Source organism: Callithrix jacchus, chromosome 10 (assembly GCF_049354715.1).
Source record: "Callithrix jacchus isolate 240 chromosome 10, calJac240_pri, whole genome shotgun sequence".
NCBI classification, from domain to species: Eukaryota; Metazoa; Chordata; class Mammalia; order Primates; family Cebidae; genus Callithrix; species Callithrix jacchus.
Window position 1 is genome coordinate 62,590,718 of NC_133511.1, and position 22,359 is coordinate 62,613,076.

At 41.6% G+C, this 22,359-nt stretch overlaps 1 protein-coding gene across 4 annotated transcripts in view; it reads left to right on the forward strand.

Moving 5' to 3' along the window:
• The first annotated feature begins 275 nt into the window (after positions 1–275).
• INTS4 (integrator complex subunit 4) overlaps positions 276–22,359 on the forward strand; it is a 117,798-nt gene continuing 95,714 nt past the window's right edge. For all 4 annotated transcript variants that reach the window (XM_009007371.5, XM_002754781.6, XM_054241868.2 and 1 more), the window contains exons 1-4: positions 276–365; positions 4,941–5,135; positions 15,450–15,567; positions 18,242–18,348. In XM_009007371.5, the coding sequence (XP_009005619.1) occupies positions 312–365; positions 4,941–5,135; positions 15,450–15,567; positions 18,242–18,348 (474 nt within the window). In that variant the 5' untranslated portion in view covers positions 276–311. The remainder of the gene's footprint in view (positions 366–4,940; positions 5,136–15,449; positions 15,568–18,241; positions 18,349–22,359) is intronic.

Genomic DNA, 22,359 nt, shown 5'->3' on the forward strand with positions numbered 1-22,359 from the left:
CCACCAGCCAGCCTCCCAAAGCCCATTGGGTGGTCCACCCTTTCGGTCTCGGCTCCTCCCGCCAGAGGCACCACCTCCCACAAGCTACTCTCCCTTTTCTATTCTTCCGGCGCAGGAGGCGTAGGTCGCCAAATCCGTTCGTAAACTAGCGGGCAGTCGAGCAACAGGAAGCGGTCGCTCTTTCCCCAAACCCCACTGCCTTGTGGGATCTCGGCAAGTCATCCACCCTCCCCGCTCCTAGACAAGTTTTCCGGATCCGTCCACCCTTCCTCCTCGTACTGTACGGAAGCTGAGAGGGCCCGGGGGCAGGCATGGCGGCGCACCTTAAGAAGCGGGTTTATGAGGAATTCACGAAGGTAGTTCAGGTAAGTTCTGGCGGGAAAGATCCAGAACCGACCCGGAGCAGGGCAGATTATCCAAAACCCAGGCACTTTGCCAGAACAGAACAGGCTCCATACGCCCGTGTTAAGTGCCGACTTCTTGATGGTCTAATATTGCGCGTTAGTGGGCGTGTTAGTTTGCAGCCGCTGTTGTCATTAATATGTGTAGTCTGACAGGATTTTAAAAAAGACTATTAGGAGAAACTGTTTTTAATTTGAGGAACTGTCTTATCCATTATCTCATTATCTCATCTTATTCTTTTACACAACTTTGCTACATCGCGTTAAATTAGCATCCTCGTTTTCCACATGTGGACATTGAGCCTTCCCGAGGTGTACGAAGTTACAGCTAGTTAGCAGCGAAGCCGCTTCTAGCCTCCCCGCCCCCACGTTCCAAAAAAAGCTCCCAGGGACCAGTTGGGATATACGAAAGGTTCTAAGGGGCTGAAAGAAGGGTCTGTAGAATTCCTTCAGGTGCAGTCTAAGCAGGCAGTATCACAGACTTCATAGGGGAAGAGCACTCCATTGGTGGGACAGCTAACCCAGGAAGAACAGTACCTTCCCCACTATGAATTTGTGAAAGGTAGGCAGAGCCCCAGCCCAAGCAGGCAATGATGCTCCATGTGTCTCCTCATAGATGTCACTAGGGTTGATCCCAAATCCTAATGTCCCATTTCTCATATTTTAATGTGTATACAAATCACCTGGGGACGTTGTTCAAATGTAGATTCTATTTGATAAGTCAAGCAGAGGAGGTAAGGCAAGATTCTGCATTTTTGACGTGCCCTCAATTCATGCCAATGCATCGGTTGCATTCTTAGATCCTTAGACTTGTAGAGTGGCAAGGCTTAGAGTATCCAGGAGGATACCGATCCTTAAACATTACATTGATTCATTCATCCAGCAGTAAATGAGTGATAACTGTATATCAGCAATGGTGAAAAGTGTTGAACTACAAAGTCCTGTACACACCACGGTCACTGCCATGTAGGAGCTTGAAGGCTGGTTCTGGGAGAGTCAGAACTGGGCCTCTGTGATTGTAGTACAGAGAGATAACTGCTGATAAGTCAAGTCTTCCTTCTGTTTTCTTTTGCAGCTCTTGTTTTTTTTCCTAAAGCAAAACTCTTTAGCCCTCTGTGATCTGACAGTATTTCTTTCCAGCCTTATTACTTGTCATTTCCTTTTTTTTGTTTTGTTTTGTGGGTACATATTTGTAGCATGCCCCTGTAGTCTGCAGGGAAGTTAGAGCTCTCTCTTTGGTAGCTTGCTTTTTGGGATTTATTGGCTCTGTTTCCCATGCTCACTTTTTAAAAAATTGTGGTAAAATATGTTAATACATAATATAAGGTTTACAATTTTAACAATTTTAAGTGTAAAGTTCAGTGACATTAAGAACATTAACACTGTTGTGCAATGTAATTTCCTTTCTTCCCAACATTCTGTTGTTCCTGTTTCCCAAGACCACCCTTCTTCCACCCGTCCTCACTTGACCAGATATGCCATGTGTTCATGTGCTTGCATATCTCCATACTCCTGCACTGGTTGTCTCTTTTACACAGAATGCATACCATTCTTCCCTTTCTTTTTGTTCCCCATCCAGTGGACTTACATTTGTGCTTCAAGATCCAATGAAACCTCAGCAAGAGCTTAGTCTCTTCTTCACCTGTTTCCTGTTTTTTTTTTTTTTTTTTTGTCTTAAGGTTATTCTCACCTGTTTCTGTAGCATTTGGTTGTATTAATCTGTTTGTGCTTTTCATTCAGTGTTACTGTAATTATTAGTGTACCTATCTTCCCACCAGTGTGAGGTCCTTGATGGCAGAGAGAATGCCTGGTTCTTTTCTGTGTTCTGGAGATGGACAATAGGGCCTGGGTCACTAAAGTGTTGTTGGTGGTTGAATAGTTGATACAGGTTTGTCCTCTTCCTTATATAGCATTTAGGGGAGACATTCCTAGCTTTTGACCTAACCAGCTTAGCTAAGACTAAAAACTGAACTTGAGAGGAACAGGATAGAAATGGTAAGAATTTTAAGGGGAGAGCCAATTTCTTCATTTAATTTTTTATGACTATTTAACATCAAAGTGATTAATGAGATCTTAGTGCTTCTGTTCTTTTTTCTCCACTGAAAAGATGAGGAGGGAGAACTGTTATGTATCTAGCACTTACATATATGTATAACAAAGTTATGTATAATAACTTAGATTTAGCAAATAGCCCTGTAATAATAAAGTATCAGTATGCCCTCCTATAGAAGAAGGTCTTCCCTAACTAGTAAGCTGTTATTGAATACAAATTCCTCTGACTCCAAAGCCCTTATTGTTTTTATCATGTCATACTGTGTTCTTGTCTAGAATAGTCCTAGTCTCTTTTCTATAGAAAAAAAGTGAATTTGTAAGCAGGTAATTGCTCAGTACTTAAAAATGCCACATTAGGTGTTAAGGAAATTTATTTTATTTTATTTTTATTATTTGAGATGGAGTCTCATTCTGTTGCCCAGGCTAGAGTGCAGTGGTGCAATCTCAGCTTACTGCAATCTCCGCCTCCTGGTTCAAGCATTTCTCTGCCTCAGCCTCCCGAGTAGCTGGGATTATAGGCGCCTGCCACCATAACCAGCTATTTTTTTTTGTATTTTTAGTAACAACAGGCTTTCACTATTTTGGTCAGGCTGGTCTTGAACTCCTTACCTCATGATCCACCCGCCTCGGCCTCCCAAAGTGCTGGGATTACAGGAGTGAGCCACTGTGCCTGGCCTATCATTATTATTGTTTTTGAGATGGAGCCTCTCTCTGTTGCCCAGGCTGGAGTGCAATGACAGGATCTTGGCTCACTGCAACCTCCACCTCCTAGGTTTAAGCGATTCTCTTCCTTCAGCCTCCTGAGTAGTTGGCTTTACAGGCATGTGCCACCACGCCTGGCTAATTTTGTATTTATAGTAGAGATGGGGTTTCTCCATGTTGGTCAGGCTGGTCTCGAACTCCTGACTAGGTGATCTACGTGCCGTGGCCTCCCAAAGTGCTGGGATTACAGGCATGAGCCACCGAGCCCAGCCTATTATTACTTTTCACCATGTTGCCCAGGCTGGTTTTGAACTCCTCGGTTCAAGGGATCCTCCTGCCTCAGCCTCCCAAAGTGCTAGGATTATAGTTGTAAGTCACCACCCCCATCCAATATTTGTTTCCTTTCCTTTCTTTTTCTTTTTCTTTTTTGCTGGAGTTTCGCTCTTGTTTCCCAAATTGGTGTGCAGTTGTTTGATCCTGGCTCATTGCAACCTCTGGCTCCTGGGTTCAAGCAATCCTCAGCCTCCTGTGTAGCTGGGTCTATAGGCATGTACCACCATGCCTGGCTAATTTTTATATTTTTAGTAGAGATGGGGTTTTACCATGTTAGCCAGACTGGTCTTGAACTCCTGGCCTCAAGTGATCTGCCTACCTGGGCCTCCCAAAGTGCTGGAGTTAGAGGTGTTAACCACCACACCTGGCCTGGTATTTGTTTTCTAATAAAGAATGGACTTTGGGAGGCCGAAGCAGAGGAATCACTTGAGGTCAGAACTTTAAGACCAGCCTTAGCAACATGACAAAACCTCATCTCTACTAAAAATACAAAAATTAACCGGGTGTAGTGGCATATACTTGTAATCCTAGCTAGTTGGGAGTCAGGCATGAGAATTGCTTGAAGTGGGCTGGGTGCCTTGGCTCACGCCTGTAATCCCAGTACTTTGGGAGGCCAAGGCAGGCGGATTGTGAGGTCAGGAGTTAGAGACCAGCCTGGCCAACATGGTGAAATCCTGTCACTACTAAAAATACAAAAATTAGCTGGGTGTGGTGGTGCATACCTGTAGTCCCAGCTACCAGGGAAGCTGAGACAGGAAAATTGCTTGAACCTGGGAAGCGGAGGTTGCATTGAGCAGAGATTGTGCCATTGCACTCCAGTCACCTGGTCAACAAGAGCGAAACTCCGTCTCAAAAAAATTTAAAAAAGAGAGAGAATTGCTTGAACCTAGGAAATTGGAGGTTGCAGTGAGCCAAGATTGTACCATCGTACTCCAGCCTGGGTGACAGCGTCTCGCTCTATCTCACAAGAATGGAGTAGATCCTTTGTGTGGCCTCTAAACTCAAAGGCTACCACAATCCTCAGAGATAGGTAGATCAAAATGTTAGTGTAAGGCTGGTCACAGTGGCCCATGCTTGTAATCCCAGCACTTTGGGAGGCTGAGGTGTGAGGATTACTTGAGCCCAGGAGTTAGAGACTAGCCTTGGCAACATAGAAAGACCCCATCTGTAAGGAAAAAAATACTATACCTATTTTACAGAGAAATAAACTGAGACTTGGAGAAATTAAATGACTTTACTAAAGGCATAGGAGCTAGTAAAGGCAAAATTGAGACTTATGTCCTCATCACCAACCTGGAGCTCTTTTTCCAGTTTATAATACTGTTTTTTCCTAAGTCTGTCAGCTAAATACATTATTTGGCATAATGGAAAATTATTTCCATCAAATGAGGCAAAGTTAAATTTACAGATTCTGTGTTTTCAATTAGGTCTTATTTTCTCTACCCCTCACAGCAACAACAGGAGGAAATTGCTACTAAGAAACTCCGACTAACAAAACCAAGTAAATCTGCAGCACTCCACATAGATCTGTGTAAAGCTACCTCTCCAGCAGATGCTTTGCAATACCTGCTCCAGTTTGCCAGGAAGCCTGTTGAGGCAGAAAGCGTAGAGGGAGTAGTCAGGATTCTCTTGGAACATTATTACAAGGTAAGAAAATCTTGTCTGATGGGATTATTATCATGGGAGTTTTATCATGTCTGCAGAATGGTTAATATTACAAATAAATAAGGTATTCATTAGCAAGCTTTTACAGAGTATCTTCCTTGTGCTAGGTACTGTGGATACAGAGATAAAAAAGATGCAGATTTTCTCAGAAAGTTACAGTATATTAGATGGAAACAAGACATATCGATGATAGGTGCATCATACTGCTCAAGGTACTGTGAGTGCAATATGTACACAGTGCAGTGGAAGCACAAAAGAGGAGTTAATATCAACCATGACCCATTCATCTATGGAATGTGGTCCCCTTAACAACCTGCTGTTCCTGTCCTAATTCATGGCCCTCATATCTAATGGCAGTGCTCTCTTTTTCTTAATTAAAAATATTAAAAAAAAATTTTTTTTTGAGGCAGTGGCTTACTGTCACCCAGCTTAGAGTTCAGTGGTACCATCGTAGTTCACTGCAGCCTGGAACTCCTGGGCTTAAGTGATTCTCCTACCTCAGTCTCCCAAGGAGCTGGGACTACATAAGCATGTGCAACTATTCCAGGCTAAGATTTATTTTATTTTATTTTGAGACAGAGTCTTGGTCTGTCACCCAGGCTGGAGTGCAGTGTGTGATCTTGGCTCACTGCAACCTCTGCCTCCTTGTTTTTTTTTTTTTTTTTTTCCTAACACCTATTATGCCATGGATTCATAGGGAATAGGTTCCAGCAGCTCAGGCTCCTTCTCATTGGTTCTCTCAAAGTGTGCTTCTCTGGGTGGAACAGGCTGGCACTTCAGTTGAACCCAGGTATCTTTCTCTTTGGCTTCTTTCTTTTTCTGATCATTTTCCTTCACACATTTCAGGAAGCTACCTCTGCTCTTAAGAGTGCTTGTTGTGCTCAATATGCACATTAATTCTCTTGGCAAGAATCTTGCTCTTGTTTGTTTACAATAATGCCAACAGCATGCTGGGTAACATTGTAGACTCTTCCAGTTTTGCCATGATAACATTTGTGGGGCATTCCTCTTTGAGCAGTACCCATTCCCTTGACGTCTGCAATATCACCTTTCTTATATATTCACATATACGTGGCCAAAGGAACAACTCCATGTTTTCTAAAAGGCCTAGAGAACATATATTGAGTGCCTCTCCTCTTTCCCTTTGTGTTTGTCATTTTGGTGAATTATTGGAAGATGGTGGTTTTGGCCAAAAGGAAGGCTGCCTCCTTGGTTTAAGTGATTCTTCTGCCTCAGCCTCCAGAGTAGCTAGGACCACAGGTATGCACCACCACACCCAGCTAATTTTTTTTGTGTGTGTGGTTTTTTTTTTTGAGACGGAGTTTCACTCTTGTTACCCAGGCTGGATGGCAATGGTGCAATCTCGGCTCACTGCAACCTCCGCCTCCTGGGTTCAGGCAATTCTCCTGCCTCAGCCTCCTGAGTAGCTGGGATTACAGGCACGCATCTCCATGCGCAGCTGATTTTTTGTATTTTTAGTAGAGACGGGGTTTCACTGTGTTGACTAGGATGGTCTCCATCTCTTGAGCTCGTGATCCACCTGCCTCAGCCTCCCAAAGTGCTGGGATTACAGGCTTAAGCCACCACACCCAGCCCTTTTTTTTTGTATTTTTAATACAGATGGGGATTTGCCATGTTGGCCAGGCTGGTCTTGAACTCCTAACCTCAAGTGATCCACCCATCCTGGCCTCCCAAAGTGCTGGGATTACAAGTGTGAGCTACCACGCCCAGCCTGAAAATTGTTATTACTCTTACTATTTTTGAGACAAGGTCTTGCTTTCTCTCCTAGGCAGGAGTGCAGTGGTGCTATTATGGATCACTGTACCCTTGACCTTCCAGGCACAGTTGATCCTCCTGCCTCAACCTTCTGAGTAGCTGGGACTACAGGTATGTGCAGCATGCCTGGCTAATTTTTGTATTTTTTTTTTGTAGAGAAGGGCTTTGCTGTGTTGCACAGGCTGGTCTCAAACTCCTGGGCTCAAGCAATCTACCTGCCTTGACATCCCAAAATTCTGGGATTACAGGTGTGAACCATCATACCCAGCTCCCAAATAATTAAGCTTATAGAAGAGTAGATAAAATACCATAATGACCTACCAAATACTCATTCCTAGAATTTAACAGTTATTACTATTTTGCCAAATTTGCTGTATTGGTTTTGCTGTATTTTTTTTTTTTTTTTAGAGGAGTCTTACTCTGTTGCCTGGCTGGTCTCAAACTCCAGACCGCAGGTAATCCACCTGCCTCGGCCTCCCAAAGTGCCGGGATTACAGGTGTGAGCCACCATGCCTGACCTTGTTTTGCTGAATTTTTAAAAGATATATCATTGAAAAAAAAATTTCATTACATATCTCTTAAAATGGAGTATCTTTTTGTTGTTTTCTCTTTTTTTCTCACTGCTATGAGAAAGTAGCAGTTATTTTTTAACGTAGCCACTTAACCATAATGAGTAAAGTTAAGTAATTCCTTAATGTTAGCTAAGAATTAGCTGATATTTAGATTTCTCTAGTTGTTCCCCCAATATTTGTTTATGGTTGATGTGTTCAAATAAAAATGCAAACCAGGTCCCCACATGGCATTTAGTTTTTTCCCCCCCCACAGGCAAAGAAATGCAGACATTTAGTCTTTTTAAATCTCTAGAACAGTTCTTATTATTTTGATGACATTGATTTGAGGAAGAAACTGAAATAGTGCCTGGCAAGTTCCTTGGAATGTTGAACGGGCATTGTAAATGTTTCACTTATGTTTTACATGAATAAAATCAGGCTTTCTTTTTTTGGTTGTTCTTTCTTTTCTTTAAAAAATCTTATCTATATATTTAGAGACTGTGTTATGAGACTGGCTAATTTTTGTATTTTTGATAGAGATGGGATTTTACTGCCCTTTTGCTCCCTTTTTCTTTCCCTACCCTTTGTCTCCTTTAAAAAAAAAAAAAGAGTTGGGGTTTTACCATGTTGCCACGGCTAGTCTGAAACTCCTGGGCTCAAGTGATCTATCTGCCTCAGCCTCCCAGAGTGCTGGGATTACAGGCATGAACCATGAACCACTGTGCCTGGCATCTTTTTTTTTTTTGAGAGTGTTGCTCTTTTGCCTAGGCTAGAGTGCAATGGCACGATCACTGCTGACTGCAGTCTGGACTCCCAGGCTCAAGCCATCCTCCCACTTTAGCCTCCTGAGTAGGTGGGACTACAGGCGCATGCTACCACTCCCAGCTAAATTTTTCTTTTTTAATTTTTGTAGAGATGGAGTCTCACTGTGTTGCCCAGGCTGGTCTCAAATTCTGGAGCTCAGGCAATCCTTCTGACCCTCCCAAAGGGTTGGGGTTATAGGTGTGAGCCACTGCATCTGGCCAAAATCAGGATTTCTCAAGAAGTTTTTAATCTCTCAGTGATCTATTTTCAGTTAGTCTTTTTCTTAGCAATATCTACCATTATTATGATATTAAAGCTCTATTAATAATCATCTATAATAATACTTCTAAAAGCAGTTAACATTTGCATAGCTTGTTAGAGTTTGTAAAGCACTTTCCACATGTAATATTTTATTTAATCCTGTTGACAGCACCATTGTTATCTCTAAATTCCAGATATGGAACTAAGCTTAGAGCAGTTTAGTATTCAGGGTCATCCAGTAGTAAATTGAAAGTATGGATTTGAACTTGTTTTTTTTTTTTTTTAACGTTTTGTTATAGAACATTTCAAATATATACTATGTAAGTAGAGAGAATAGTTTAATTAATTCCCATGTACCCATTACCCGGCTTCAAAAGTTATTTTGTGGCCAAACTTGTTTCATTTTCCCTCTTCCCCAGTCCACTTTCCCTTCTTCACCCTTACCTTCTCCACCAGATTCTTATGAAAATAAATTCCTTGTATCATATTATTTTAATCATAAATTAATATCTTTAAATGGTGAAGACTTTTTTTTTTTTTTTTTTTTTTGAGAAGGAGTCTTGCTCTGTCACCCAGGCTGGAGTGCAGTGGCGTGATCTTGGCTCACTGCAACCTCCGCCTCACGGGTTCAAGCAGTTCTCTGCCTCAGCCTCTCAAGTAGCTGGGATTACAGGTGCCTGCCACCACACCTGGCTAACTTTTTGTATTTTTAGTAGAGACAGGGTTTCACCATCTTGGCCAGGCTGGTCTTGAACTCCTGACCTCGTGATCTATCTGCCTCAGCCTCCCAAAGTGTTGGGATTACAGGGGTTGAGCCATGGCGCCCAGTTGACTCTTTTTAAAAACATAATCTGTTGTCATGTCTAAAAGAAAAATTGAACTCAGGTGTTTTGATGTCAGATCTCAAGCACTTTAAATAGTTCATGCTGCTTTCATTAGTCAAGTGGACTCTAGCTCCAGAGGAAATGAAGAGGGATGCCGGATGGATCCAGTTCTAGATTGGTGACCATGGTGTTTTTTACCCTTTCTTCTGTTCTATCCAGAAATGTGATATCTTGTATTAACATTTTAGTGGATAAAACTACTGTGGCTTCTGCTTTTTCCTACATTTTTTTTTTTTTTGCATTTGTGATCAGGCAGTAGTCTCTGAACTTATTTCACACGAGGGATTCTTCACTTATGCTACCGTGCTAGTTGCTGTGGAGAATGCAGAGCTGTGAGACATGTTCCTTGTCCTTTAGGGACTAGCAGTGTAGTCGGCAGACCATATATGTAGTATGTAGATAGTAAGTGCTAAAGTTATTCATTTGCTCATTTTTTTCTTTTTTCTTTTCTTTTTTTTTTTAAAGATGGGGTTTCTCCATGATGGCCAGGCTGGTCTTGAACTCCTGACCTCAGGTGATCCACCCACCTTAGCCTCCCAAAGTGCTAGGATTACAGGCTTGAGCCACCGCGCCCGGCTGCTCATTTTTTCATTTGCTCAGCATGTCTGAATACTCACTCTGTGCCAGGCCTTGTACTTCATGTTGGTAATAGCGATGTATATGATGTAATCCCTGATCTGAGTCTTGAGTAAATATGAAATGAATAATAACGATATAGTGTTTCAGGTCTTCTGAAATCTGGGGCAGGTTATGATATGGCCTCGAAGAAGGGGGTGATTAATTATTGGAAGCAGGGATCGAGAAATGCATTATAGAGTGGTAGCAATGTTTGGGAAAAGTCTTAAAAATATTTTGGCCAGTTGGAAAACAGGGAAAGACAGTTGTGAGCAACTGTGAACGTGGGCATAGAGATGTGACAGGCTATTACATTAGAAGAAATGCAACTAGTTTGGCTGGTATAGATTTTAGGTTGAGAGCTCATCAAGAGATAAGACTAGAAGGTTTCCAGGGGATCTGATTCTAAAGGGCCTTGTATTCTACCTTGTCAGTTTTTGTTTTAGAAATGTCACTGAGGGGAAGTATGGAGGATAAAGGAATTGGATGACTGGAGTTAGAGTGACCAATTAGAAGACTGTAAGTTTGGAGCGAGGTGATGAAAGCCTGAACCAGGACAGTTTTTTTTTCTTGGGAGACAGAGTCTCACACTGTCACCCAGGTTGGAGTGCAGTGGCACAATCTTGGCTCACTGCGACCTCCGCCTCCTGGGTTTAAGGTATTCTTCTGCCTCAGCCTCCCAAGTAGCTGGGATTACAGGCACCCACCACCACCCCTGGCTATTTTTGTATTTTTAGTAGAGATGAGGTTTTGCCATGTTGGTCAGGTTGGTCTCGAACTCCTGACCTCAGGTCATCCACCCACCTTGGCCTCCCAAAGTGCTGGGATTACAGGCATGAGCCAACGTGCCCGGCCTCTTTTTTTTTTTTTTTTTTCTAACATAGTCTCACTGTTGGCTAGGCTCGGGTGCAGTGGTGTGATCATGGCTCACTGAAACCTCTACCTCCCAGCCTTAGGCAGTCCTCTTACCTCACACTCGCAAATAGCTAGAACTATACCTGTGTGCAACCATGCCTAGCTAATCATTTAATTGTGGTAACAATTAAGATTTACTATCATGACGATTTGAAGTGTGCAGTTCATGCATATTAAGCACATTCATATTGTTACGCAGCCATCAGCACCATCCATCTCCAGAACTTTTTTCATCTTGTAAAACTGAAACTGTTTCCCTATTAATCAGTAATCCTCCATTCTCCCATCCCTCCAGCCCCTGGCAATCACCATTCTACATTTTTTTTTTTGAGACAGAGTCTCACTCTGTTGCCCAGGCTGGAATGCAGTGGTATGATCTCAGCACTGCAACCCCTGTCTCCCAGGTTCAAGTGATTCTCCTGTCTCAGCCTCCCGAGTAGCTGGCACTATAGTCGTGCACTACCATGACCGGCTAATTCTTGGTATTTTTTTCTTTTATTATTATTATTATTTTAGACTAGTCAAGTGCAGTAGTGAGAAGGGGGTAAAGAGTAGAACAGGGAGTTCAATCTGTAACTGACTGTGAACAATCAATTGAGATAACTCACTACCTTTGGACCAGCCAGTTTTTTGTATTTTTAGTAGAGACAGGGTTTTGCCATTTTGGCCAGTCTGTTTTCAAACTTCCAAACCTCAGGTGATCTGCCCGCCTCGGCCTCCAAAAGTGCTGGGATTACAGGCGTGAGCCATTGCGCCCGGCCTCATTCTACATTTTGTTTCCATAATTTTAACTACTCTAAATACCTCATATAAGTGGAATTATATAGTATTTGTCTTTTTGTGCCTGGCTTTTTTCACTCAGCATAATATCCTCTGGGTTTAATCATGTAGTAGGCTATGTCAGAACGTCTTTCTTTTTTAAGGTTAAATATTCCATTGTGTGTATATACCATATTTTGCTCATAATCTTATCATTTGCCAATGGATACTTGTGTTGCTTCCACATTTTAGCAATTGTTAATAATGCTGTTATGAAAATATTTGTACAAATATTTCATGAGTGGAATTGCGAGATCATATCAAATTCTATTATTAATTTTTTGAGGAACCACCATACTGTTTTCCTACACTTGATCTTAGCCAAAAGGCCCAGAAGCAACTTCCACCATACTGTTTTCCAGAGTGGCTTTGCTGTTTTCATCCTCATCAGCAGTGCACAAAGGTTCTAATTTCTCCACATCCTGGCCAACACTTGTTTTCTAGTTTCTAATAGTAGCCATCTTAATGAGTTTGAGATGGTGTCTCATTGTAGTTTTGATTTGCATTTCCCTAATTATAAGTGATGTTGAGTGTCTTTTCATGTGTTTATTTGGCCATTTGTATATCTTCTTCTTTGGAGAAATGTCTATTCAAATCCTTTGCCCAGTTTTGATTTGGGTTGTTTCTTTTGTTATTTAGTTTGGAATTCTTTTTTTTTTTTTTTATTTGAGACGGAGTTTCGCTGTTGTTACCCAGACTGGAGTGCAATGGCACGATCTCGGCTCACCGCAACCTCCGCCTCCTGGGTTCAAGCAATTCTCCTGCCTCAGCCTCCCGAGTAGCTGGAACTACAGGCGCACACCACCATGCCCAGCTCATTTTTGTATTTTTAGTAGAGACAGGGTTTCACCTTGTTGACCAGGATGCTCTCAATCTCGTGATCCACCCGCCTTAGCCTCCCAAAGTGCTGGGATTATAGGTGTGAGCCACCGCGCCTGGCCTGGAATTTTAAATATGTTCTTGTTGGGAACAAGCCCAACCCCGTACCTGGGTGCCCTTAGTCCTGGTGGTGATGAGGGATTGAGAAAAGGAAATAAAGGCAGAGACATGAGTAGATACAAGTTACAGCATGGGTCCAGGGGACCAACGCAGGCGTGGCAACCACGTTGACCACAAGCTCTGGGCTCCAAACACTTTTATCATGTGCACAATCTCATTGATATTATGGGTGTGGAAAGGGAGGGTAAAGGAGTAGGTAAGATAGCTGCCTGGAGAGCACTTGAGATCCTTCTAAGATATGCTAAACAAGTACTCTGAGTTTATCACCGATTGTTACCAGGGTGGGGCAGTATCAGAAGTATATCGGATTAGCCTGAGTCTTACCGCTCCCGATGCGTCAAGGGGCTTTTATCTCCAGAGCATTGAGGACATGGAGCAATTAAAATCACTCCATATTCTGAGAACCTAGGTAGAGCCTGAGGTGTTTTGTGATCTCTGCCCTGCAAGGCTTATTCTCCTCCTTGCTAGCTCCCATCTGCAAAGACTCTCACTAATATTGTGAGCAGAGGTCACCTCCCTTCTCAGAGATCTTTGCCTAGGCCCTTTTTCCAAGGCCCTCATGCAGTCTATGTTGAGAAGGCATTTGTGGGACCAGAGCAGTATTCCCTGCTCTGCAACCACCCTGAGGTGTTCCCTGGTGTTACTGCGCTCTCGGATGGTCTTTACCGTAGGCCTCCTGTTGCTGCTTGATTTCTAATTAACTGCACCAATAATATAGTTTAGTTTGGTGTATAAACTTCAGTGTACGTGAGCCAATCAAGCCTGTAATTATTTAGCTAGAATTAACATAGGCCTCCCCCTGGCCATCTTGACTCACAGTTCTGATACTAATTTCAAATCAAGAATTAACTTTACAACTTAAAGAACTAAAAGACATGGGCGCACAGTAGCTCACACATGTAATCCTAGCACTTTAGGAGGCCTAGGCAGGAGCCCAGGAGTTTGAAAGTAATCTGGCAACATACTGAGACCCTGTCTCTATTATTTAAAAAAACAAAACAAAACTAGAAAAAGAGCAAACTAAACCCAACTTAGTAGAAGGAAGAAAATAATAAAGATTAGGGAACTGATATTTGACTGCCTACTATATGCCTGATTATGTGCTAGTAATTTTCCTCTCAGTAGCCCTCTGAGGTTATTACCACCATTTCACAGATAAGGCTTAGAGCTATTGGGTAGTGAATACAGGATTCACACCTAGATCTAGCTAATTTCAAAGCCCTTTCTCTTTCTGCTTCACCTCACACCCCAAGGTAAGTTCCCAAGAAAGTGACTTTTCTAAAGTTATGTATGTAATACATGGCATAGCACGCCAGGATTTTAGATCTTCTGATGCCGTATCTATTGCCCCTTCCCCTGCTTTAGGTCTCCTTGTTGTGCCTGGTGACCTCCTTAGAAAATGAATGTAGGAGGCAAGGAGTTGGTCTTATTTGGAAAGCACCTCATCCTTTGTGCATACACTTAAGTAATTTTGTCTTACAGTATAGAAAGATGATTTACTCTTGGCACTGGAAGGTACTTTTTTTCCTCTCATTTCACATATATTTATTGAAGATATATTCTTATATTTATTGATCTTTTTAGTGTCAGATATTATGCTGTATTATTTAGATGTGGTGGTGAACAAGAGAGCATTCCTTTTTGTCTTTGGAGGAAATTTCTCACCACAGGGATTTTGGTGCCCATTAGAGGCCACCTCCCACTCTCTAAGCTAACAGAGCCAAACTATTTTTTTGACAGTCTCACCTGCAGCTGGGGCCCAGGCACAAGACTTAAACTCAGACAATCACAGTTGCCTTCTCCAGACTTCTAATCAGGATCTGCTGATTCAAAAAGAAGATAGGACTGAGCCCAGTGGCTCACACCTGTAATCCCAACACTTTGGGAAGCCAAGGCAGGAGGATTGCTTGAGCTCAGGAATTTGAGACCAGCCTGGGCAACAGAGCAAAAGTTCATCTCTACTAAAAATTGAAAAAAAGTAGCCAGATGCGGTAGTGTGCACCTGTAGTCCCAGCTATTTGGGAGGCTGAGGTTGGAGGTTCACTTGAGCCAGGCTGTAGAGAGCCATGATGGTGCCACTGCACTCTGGCCTGAGAGACAGAGTAAGACCAAAAAAAAAAAGGTGGTGGGGGCAGGTAGAATGAAAGATTCTTTCTGGTAATAGCAGTGGTAGCTCACTTTCCAGGGACTTCAAGAGCAATGGTGCTGGCAGCAATGTTGTATGCCCAGTGTTGTTGGTGCAACATGGTGTGTTGTGACTTGTGTCTAACATGACTGTTCATTAGAGGTCAGGTACTTTCAATGCCAACAGCACATTTTTTATTAGAATTTAATGACATCAGAATGGCATAAAGAAGTTCTTATTCACTTTGCAGTATTTGTGTGTAATGTATCAATTGAGAAAGCTGTATCTCCAGTGGAGGTTGCAGTGAGCCAAGAGTGCACAATCCATCCTGGACAACAGAGTAAAACTCTGTCTCTGACTAAATATATAAATAAATAAACAAACAAACAGAAAGCTGTCATTATAGAAGTATAGAAAATTAATTTTTCAGAAATGATGCCATAGAATACTTGGATCATTGAATGTCTTTTGGGATGTTAGTTTTCCATGTTCCTGTTGGGGAGCTAAGCGTAGAGCATCAAAGTGACAGTTGCATCTTTTTTTCCAGGAGAATGATCCATCTGTGAGACTGAAAATTGCATCATTGTTGGGTTTATTATCAAAGACAACAGGATTTTCACCAGACTGCATTATGGATGATGCCATTAACATCCTGCAGAATGAAAGTAAGTTGCAATTTAAAGGCTCTATAGTCAGAGCAGAAATCTTTAGTTCTTTTTGTATAGAATTTAGGACAAAATTTTGTTGTGTTGATTGTTATTGAAAAGGAATTTGAGGATAGTTTAATGAAACCATGTATATATATTTACATAAGAGTTGAAATACTGTTTTATCTCTTTAATAGCTGCCATTTATTTGCCAAGTACCATATATTTGAGGTAGTTTACATATGATATAAGATAGATATTATTGTGCCTATTTTTTTTTTTTTTTGCTTGTTTGTTTTTTGTTCTGAGGCAGGGCTTTGATATGTTGAGCAGTCTGACTCCAGGCTGGAGTCAGGAAGTCCAAACATGTTAATGACCTTTGCTATATATTACCCTATTGCTTTTCTAAAAGGATTATTTCAACTTACACTAAAACCTGTAACTGAACATACAGAACTCATTTCATAAAGACACTTTTTTTTTCTTTTGAGACAGAGTCTTGCTCTGTCGCCAGGCTGGAGTGTAGTGTCCCGATCTCGGCTCATTGCAACCTCCGCCTCCTGGGTTCAAGTGATTCTCCTGCCTCAGCCTCCTGAGTAGCTGGGACTACAGGCACGTGCCACCACACCCAGCTAATTTTTGTATTTTTAGTAGAGACAGGGTTTCACCATGTTGGCCAGGGTGGTCTCGATCTCCTGACCTTGTGATCCGCTTGCCTTGCTTGGCCCCCCAAAGTGTTGGGATTACAGGCGTGAGCCACTGCACCGAGCCTCAAGACCTCAAGACACTTTTTTTTCTTTTAAATTTTTATTTTATTTTTTTCTAAATAGAGACAGGTTTTCACCATGTTGGTCAGGCCGCTCTGGAACTCCCGACATCAGGTGATCTGCCTGCCTCAGCCTCCCAAAGTGCTGGGATTATAGGTGTGAGCCACTGTGCCTGGCCTAAGACACATTTTTAAGAGCACCAAAATAAGCTAGGCACAGTGCCTTATGCCTGTAAACCCAAAACGTTGGGAGGGCAACGTGGGAGGATCCCCTGAGCCCAGGAATTTGAGACCAGCCTGGGCAATGTAATTAGATCCCGTCTCTACAAAATATTAAAAAATTAGCTGAACTTGGTGGCTCACACCTGTGTCTCAGCTACTTGGGAGGTCAAAGTGGGGGGATCGCTTGGGCCCAGGAGATTGAGGCTACAGTCAGCCATGATCATGCCACTGCATTTCAGCCTGGGTGACAGAGTGAGACCCTGTCTCAAAGTAAATTAATTAAATAAAATAAATACAAGCACCAAAACAATAACATTGCTTTAGTACGGAAATATCATCTTTTTCCCCCATGGGAAATTCTTACAGTAGCTACATGAGAGGTGAGTTTTTTTTTTTTTTGAGACAGAGTCTTGCTCTGTTGCCAGGTGCCAGGCTGGAGTACAGTGGTGCAATCTTGGCTCACTGCAACCTCTGCCTCCCAGGTTCAAGCAGTTCTGCCTCAGCCTCCTGAGTAGCTGGGACTACAGGCTCGTGCCTCCATGCCCAGCTAATTTTTTTTTTGTATTTTTTAGTAGAGACGGGGTTTTACCATGTTGGTCAGGATAGTCTCGATCTCTTGACCTTGTGATCTGCCTGCCTCAGCCTCCCAAATTGCTGGGATTACAGGCATGAGCCACTGCGCCCGGCTGAGAGGTGAGATTTTAAGGATGACTAGATATTCAGTGGAGAGTGGGGTTAAGATTGGAGTCAAGTGTGGAGGAAGGCATTCTACATAGAGAAGTTAACCTGAGCAAAGATAGGGGGACATGGAATTATAAGAAGTTGGAAAAAAGAGTGTTAAAGGAGTTAAAGGAGACCTGAAAGAGATGAAGCTAGAAAGATAGGCAAGGGTAGACATTATGGAAGGCCTAGCATATATGCATTATATGCCTTCTAGGATATTTGGATTTTATGTTGTAGGCAATGAAAAACTTTTTTTTTTTTCTGTTTCCTAGTCTGAAAAAATTCTTGGCTAGGCGCGGTGGCTTATGCCTGTAATCCTAGCACTTTGGGAGGCCCAGGCGGGTAGATCACCAGATCAGGAGTTTGAGACCGGTCTAGCCAACATGGTAAAACCCTGTCTCTTTAAAAAAAAAAAAAAGGAACAAACTCTTGAATTAGTCAAGCACTAAACATTTTCGGAGCACACTATGTGTAAAGAACTGTACTCTATCCTGTGGAGAACTCAAACATTTAAACGTGATCCATTTAGGAACTTAGCTTTTAGTTGAGGGCATGAAGGATCACACAGCAGAATCCAGTTGACAAAAGTCTACTTTTTGTTATTTTTCTTGTTTTTTTAAAGTCTGGGTCTTGCTCTCTTGCCCAGGCTATAGTGCAGTGGCACAATCATGGCTCACTGCTGCCTTGATCTCTCAGGCTGAAGCAGTCCTCCCACCTCAGTCTCCTGAGTAGCTGGGACTATGGGTGCACACCACCGTGACTGACAGATTTTTAAAATTTATTTTTGTAGAAACAGAGTCTCCCTGTGTTGTCCAGGCTGGTCTTGAACTCCTGGGTTCAAGGGATGCTCCTTTTCAAAGTGCTGAGATAACAGTTGTGAGTCACTGCCCAGCCGATCTACATTTTTGACCCAAGTAAGTTAGTTTATATAGTTACCATATTTTGAAATTCTACAAGACAACTTTCTGTCTTCCTCTCTAGAGTCTCATCAAGTCCTAGCTCAACTGCTGGATACCTTGCTTGCAATTGGCACTAAGCTACCAGAGAATCAAGCTATCCAGATGCGATTAGTCGATGTGGCCTGTAAGGTAAGGGTATAATGCTCTTCTTCTTGAACTGGTATGCATTCCTGGAAAGGTGGTAGGAGCTGTACAATCTACTCACATTCCTCCTAAACCGCTAGCTGAGGACTGCTAAGGATCTTCAATGGTTTTAAAGAGCTACCTCATTTTTTTTGTCTGTTGGTGTTGGATTAGGAATAAAGTTAAGTAAACTTGTTCTAAACTGAATTTCCTCAGCCGTTCAAAAGAAATGAAAATAATTACAGTATATAGTTACTGTGTATATTGTGCCTAATAATGTACTCTGCTTGTTATGGTGCTTTGTTTTCAGTTTTTCATTTGGTCCTCGCAATCCTTCAGGTAATTGCTGTTATTTCTGTTTTACAAAGGTGAAAATTAAATTTGCAGAGTCTGATTTGTCTAAGTTTGCACAGCTAGGAGGTTGCAGTACCAGGGTGTAATCTGTGTTTTTTCTGATGCCAAATTTGTTTTGTTTTTATTATGCTTCAGTAAATAGACCAATTATACACAAGTAAATGTATGGAAAAAGTATATAAGTTCTTTTCTGATTTTAAAATAAATATATGTACTAATGCATTAATTGTGCCTTTCAATTTAATTTGGAGGTTAATTAGCCTTTTTGTGTATGCACAGCAACCCCTAGAACCTTGTAGAATTGATTTTACTTGGATCTTTTTGGTAACTTTGAGAATATAAAAAAGTCAAATGCATTTGAATTGTGTTAGAGTATCATATTCATGAAATTAGGAAACTATTTCAGAGATCCAGGAACAATTATTTCATTTATCTCAAAAAAACCAAACATACATAAAACCAAAAACACTTTGACAAATACAATACTAAAAGCTTAAATGGGGCCAGGTGCGGTGGCTCACGCCTGTAATCCCAGCACTTTGGGAGGCCGAGGTGGGTGGATCATTTGACGTCAGGAGTTCAAAACCAGCCTGAACAACATGGTGAAACGCCATCTCTACTAAAAATACAAAAAAAATTAGCTGGGCATGGTGATGCATGCCTGTAATCCCAGCTATTAGGGAGGTTCAGGCAGGAGAATTGCTTGAATCCAGGAGACGAAGGTTGCGTGAGTGGAGATCACGCCACTGCACTCTAGCCTGGATGATAGAGTGAGACTTGGTCTTTAAAGAAAAAAAAGCTTAAATGGAAAAAACTAGGGATTATATGTGTGGGAGAGTAAGTACATCTCCCCTATGAGAAAAAATACATATCTGTAAAGTTTGCTTCTGAGAGTTGTTACAGTGAGTGGGTTGTGTTATCTGCAGTAACCATTTCTTAAATATGCTTTAAATATATTTTTAACTATAAGATTTTATACCATTATATATTTAAATATGTTTTTAATTAGAAGAATTTGCACTCAGAAAATTTGGAAAGATATTGAAAACTATAAAGAAAAATGCATTCATAATTTACTACCCAAAGATAATCATTATTAGTCTTTTGATGCATGGCTTTCTGATTTTTTCCTATATGCAAATCATTTGCAGTTTTTTTTTCTTTAAACACATAGTTGTAATCATATAATTTTGTTCCTTTTTTGCTTACATAAGCATTTTTCTTGTATGTGTTTTATAAATATAATTTGTAATGGCTATGTGATATTGTGTCCAATAATTAAACCATAGTTTTTACCTATTTGCTTATTACTGAATATTTACATTGTAGCCATTTATTTAATTAGAATACTGCAGGGAATATCGTTAGTCTATATTTTCTGTATTTAAAATTCTTTCTGAAACACAGATTGTGAAAAGTAGAATTACTAATTGAAAACATTTATAATTTATTTTCCTTTTTTTATTTTTAGAAGAATAGAGATGGGGTCTTGCTGTGTTGCCTAGGCTGGTCTCGAACTCCTGGGCTCAAGCGATCCTCTTAACTTGGCCTCCCCAAGTGCTGGGATTACAGGCATGAGCCACTGTGCCTGGACTGGAATTTTTTTAAGTCTCTTTTATTTGTTTTGTTGTTTAAAAAGATAAGAGTCTTGCCCGAGATTACATGTGTGAACCACTACACCCAGCTAAGACTCTTAATACTTCTTGTCAAATTGCTTTCTAAAGTGTTCCCATTTATATGCCCATAAGCAGTAAATGAGAGTGCCTAATTTCACTGCACCATTCTAGCATTAAATATTAATGCTTAAAAATCAAAGATAAGCCGGGCTTAGTGGCTCAAACCTGTAATCCCAACATTTTGGGAGGCTGAGGCGGGCAGATCACCTGAGGTCGGGAGTGTGAGACCAGTCTGACCAACATGGGGAAACCCCATCTCTACTAAAATACAAAATTAGCTGGCCATGGTGGCGGGTGCCTGTAATCCCAGCTACTTGGAAGACTGAGGCATGAGAATTGCTTGAACCTGGGTGGTGGAGATGGCAGTGAGCTGAGATCGCACCATTGCTCTCCAACCTGGGCAACAAAAAAATAAAATAATAACGATAAACCTGTTAATTTGGTAGGTGGAAAATGATACTTCATTTTTAAAAAAAATCTCTTTTTTGAAAAGACTGCTAGTGAGATTTCTTTTTCATATGTTTTTCCTCTATTTGTATTTCCTCTCATGGGAATGAACTTTTTTTTTTGGAAGTGATGAATATATTAGCTTGATTGAATCTTTCTACAATGTATATGCAGATGAAAACATCACATTGTATCCCATAAATATACACGTTTCCTGTAAATTAAAAATCAATGAGGAGGCCTGGTGCGGTGGCTCATGCCTGTAATCCCAGCACTTTGGGAGGCCGAGGTGGGCAGATCACGAGGTCAAGAGATCAAGACCATCCTGGCCAACACGGTGAAACCCCATCTGTACTAAAAATGCAAAAAAATTAGCTGGGCGTGGTGGCACGTGCCTGTGGTCCCAGCTACTCGGGAGGCTGAGGCTGAAGGATCGCTTGAACCGAGGAGGTGGAGGTTTCAGTGAGCCGAGATTGTGCCACTGCACTCCAGCCTGGTGTCAGAGCAGGACTCCGTCTCAAAATAAATAAATAAATAGGGAAAAAGGGGCCATGTTACACCTGTTCAAGCATATAATCTGACCTTGCTACTTACATATTATCAAAATTCCAACTTAAATTTATTGTTACTCTAGTTTTTTTTTTTTTTTTTTTTTTTTTTGAGACGGAGTTTCACTCTTGTCACCCAGGCTGGAGTGCAATGGCGCGATCTCGGCTCACCGCAACCTCCACCTCCTGGGTTCAGGCAATTCTCCTGCCTCAGCCTCCCGAGTAGCTGGGATTACAGGCACGCACCACCATGCCCAGCTAATTTTTTGTATTTTTAGTAGAGACGGGTTTTCACCATGTTGACCAGGATGGTCTCGATCTCTTGACCTCGTGATCCGCCCGCCTCGGCCTCCTAAAGTGCTGGGATTACAGGCGTGAGCCACCGCGCCCGGCCTTGTTACTCTAGTTTTAATGGTTTCACAAATACAAAAGTTGCCAGATAAGCAATACCAACTTATCTAAATCTGCAAGAATGTTCAATTAAAATTTTATTTATAGAATCATACAATCACTCAGTAAAACCACTCATGAACTCCAACCCAAATAAGTTCTTATTAATAAAAGGTGGGTGGATCATGAGGTTAAGAGATTGAGACCATCCTGGTCAACATGGTGAAACCCTGTCTCTACTAAAAATACAAAAAATTAGCTGAGCATGGTGGAGCGTGCCTGTAATCCCAGCTACTCAGGAGGCTGAGGCAGAAGAATTGCCTGAACCCAGGAGGCGGAGGTTGCAGTGAGCCGAGATTGCGCCATTACACTCCAGCCTGGGTAACAAGAGCGAAACTCCGTCTCAAAAAAAAAAAAAAAAAAAAGCCTATATCTAAAGTAACATGTTGTAAGAACTCTACCTTAAATTGGCCGTGGGGATGAACTGCAGTGTTGTAAAATATGAGCCAAAATAAGACCAGAACTATGCTTTTGTGTAAGGTTGAATAAGGACACAACCGACGAGAAAATTGCTTTCTAAAACATCATTTACGGCAATAAGT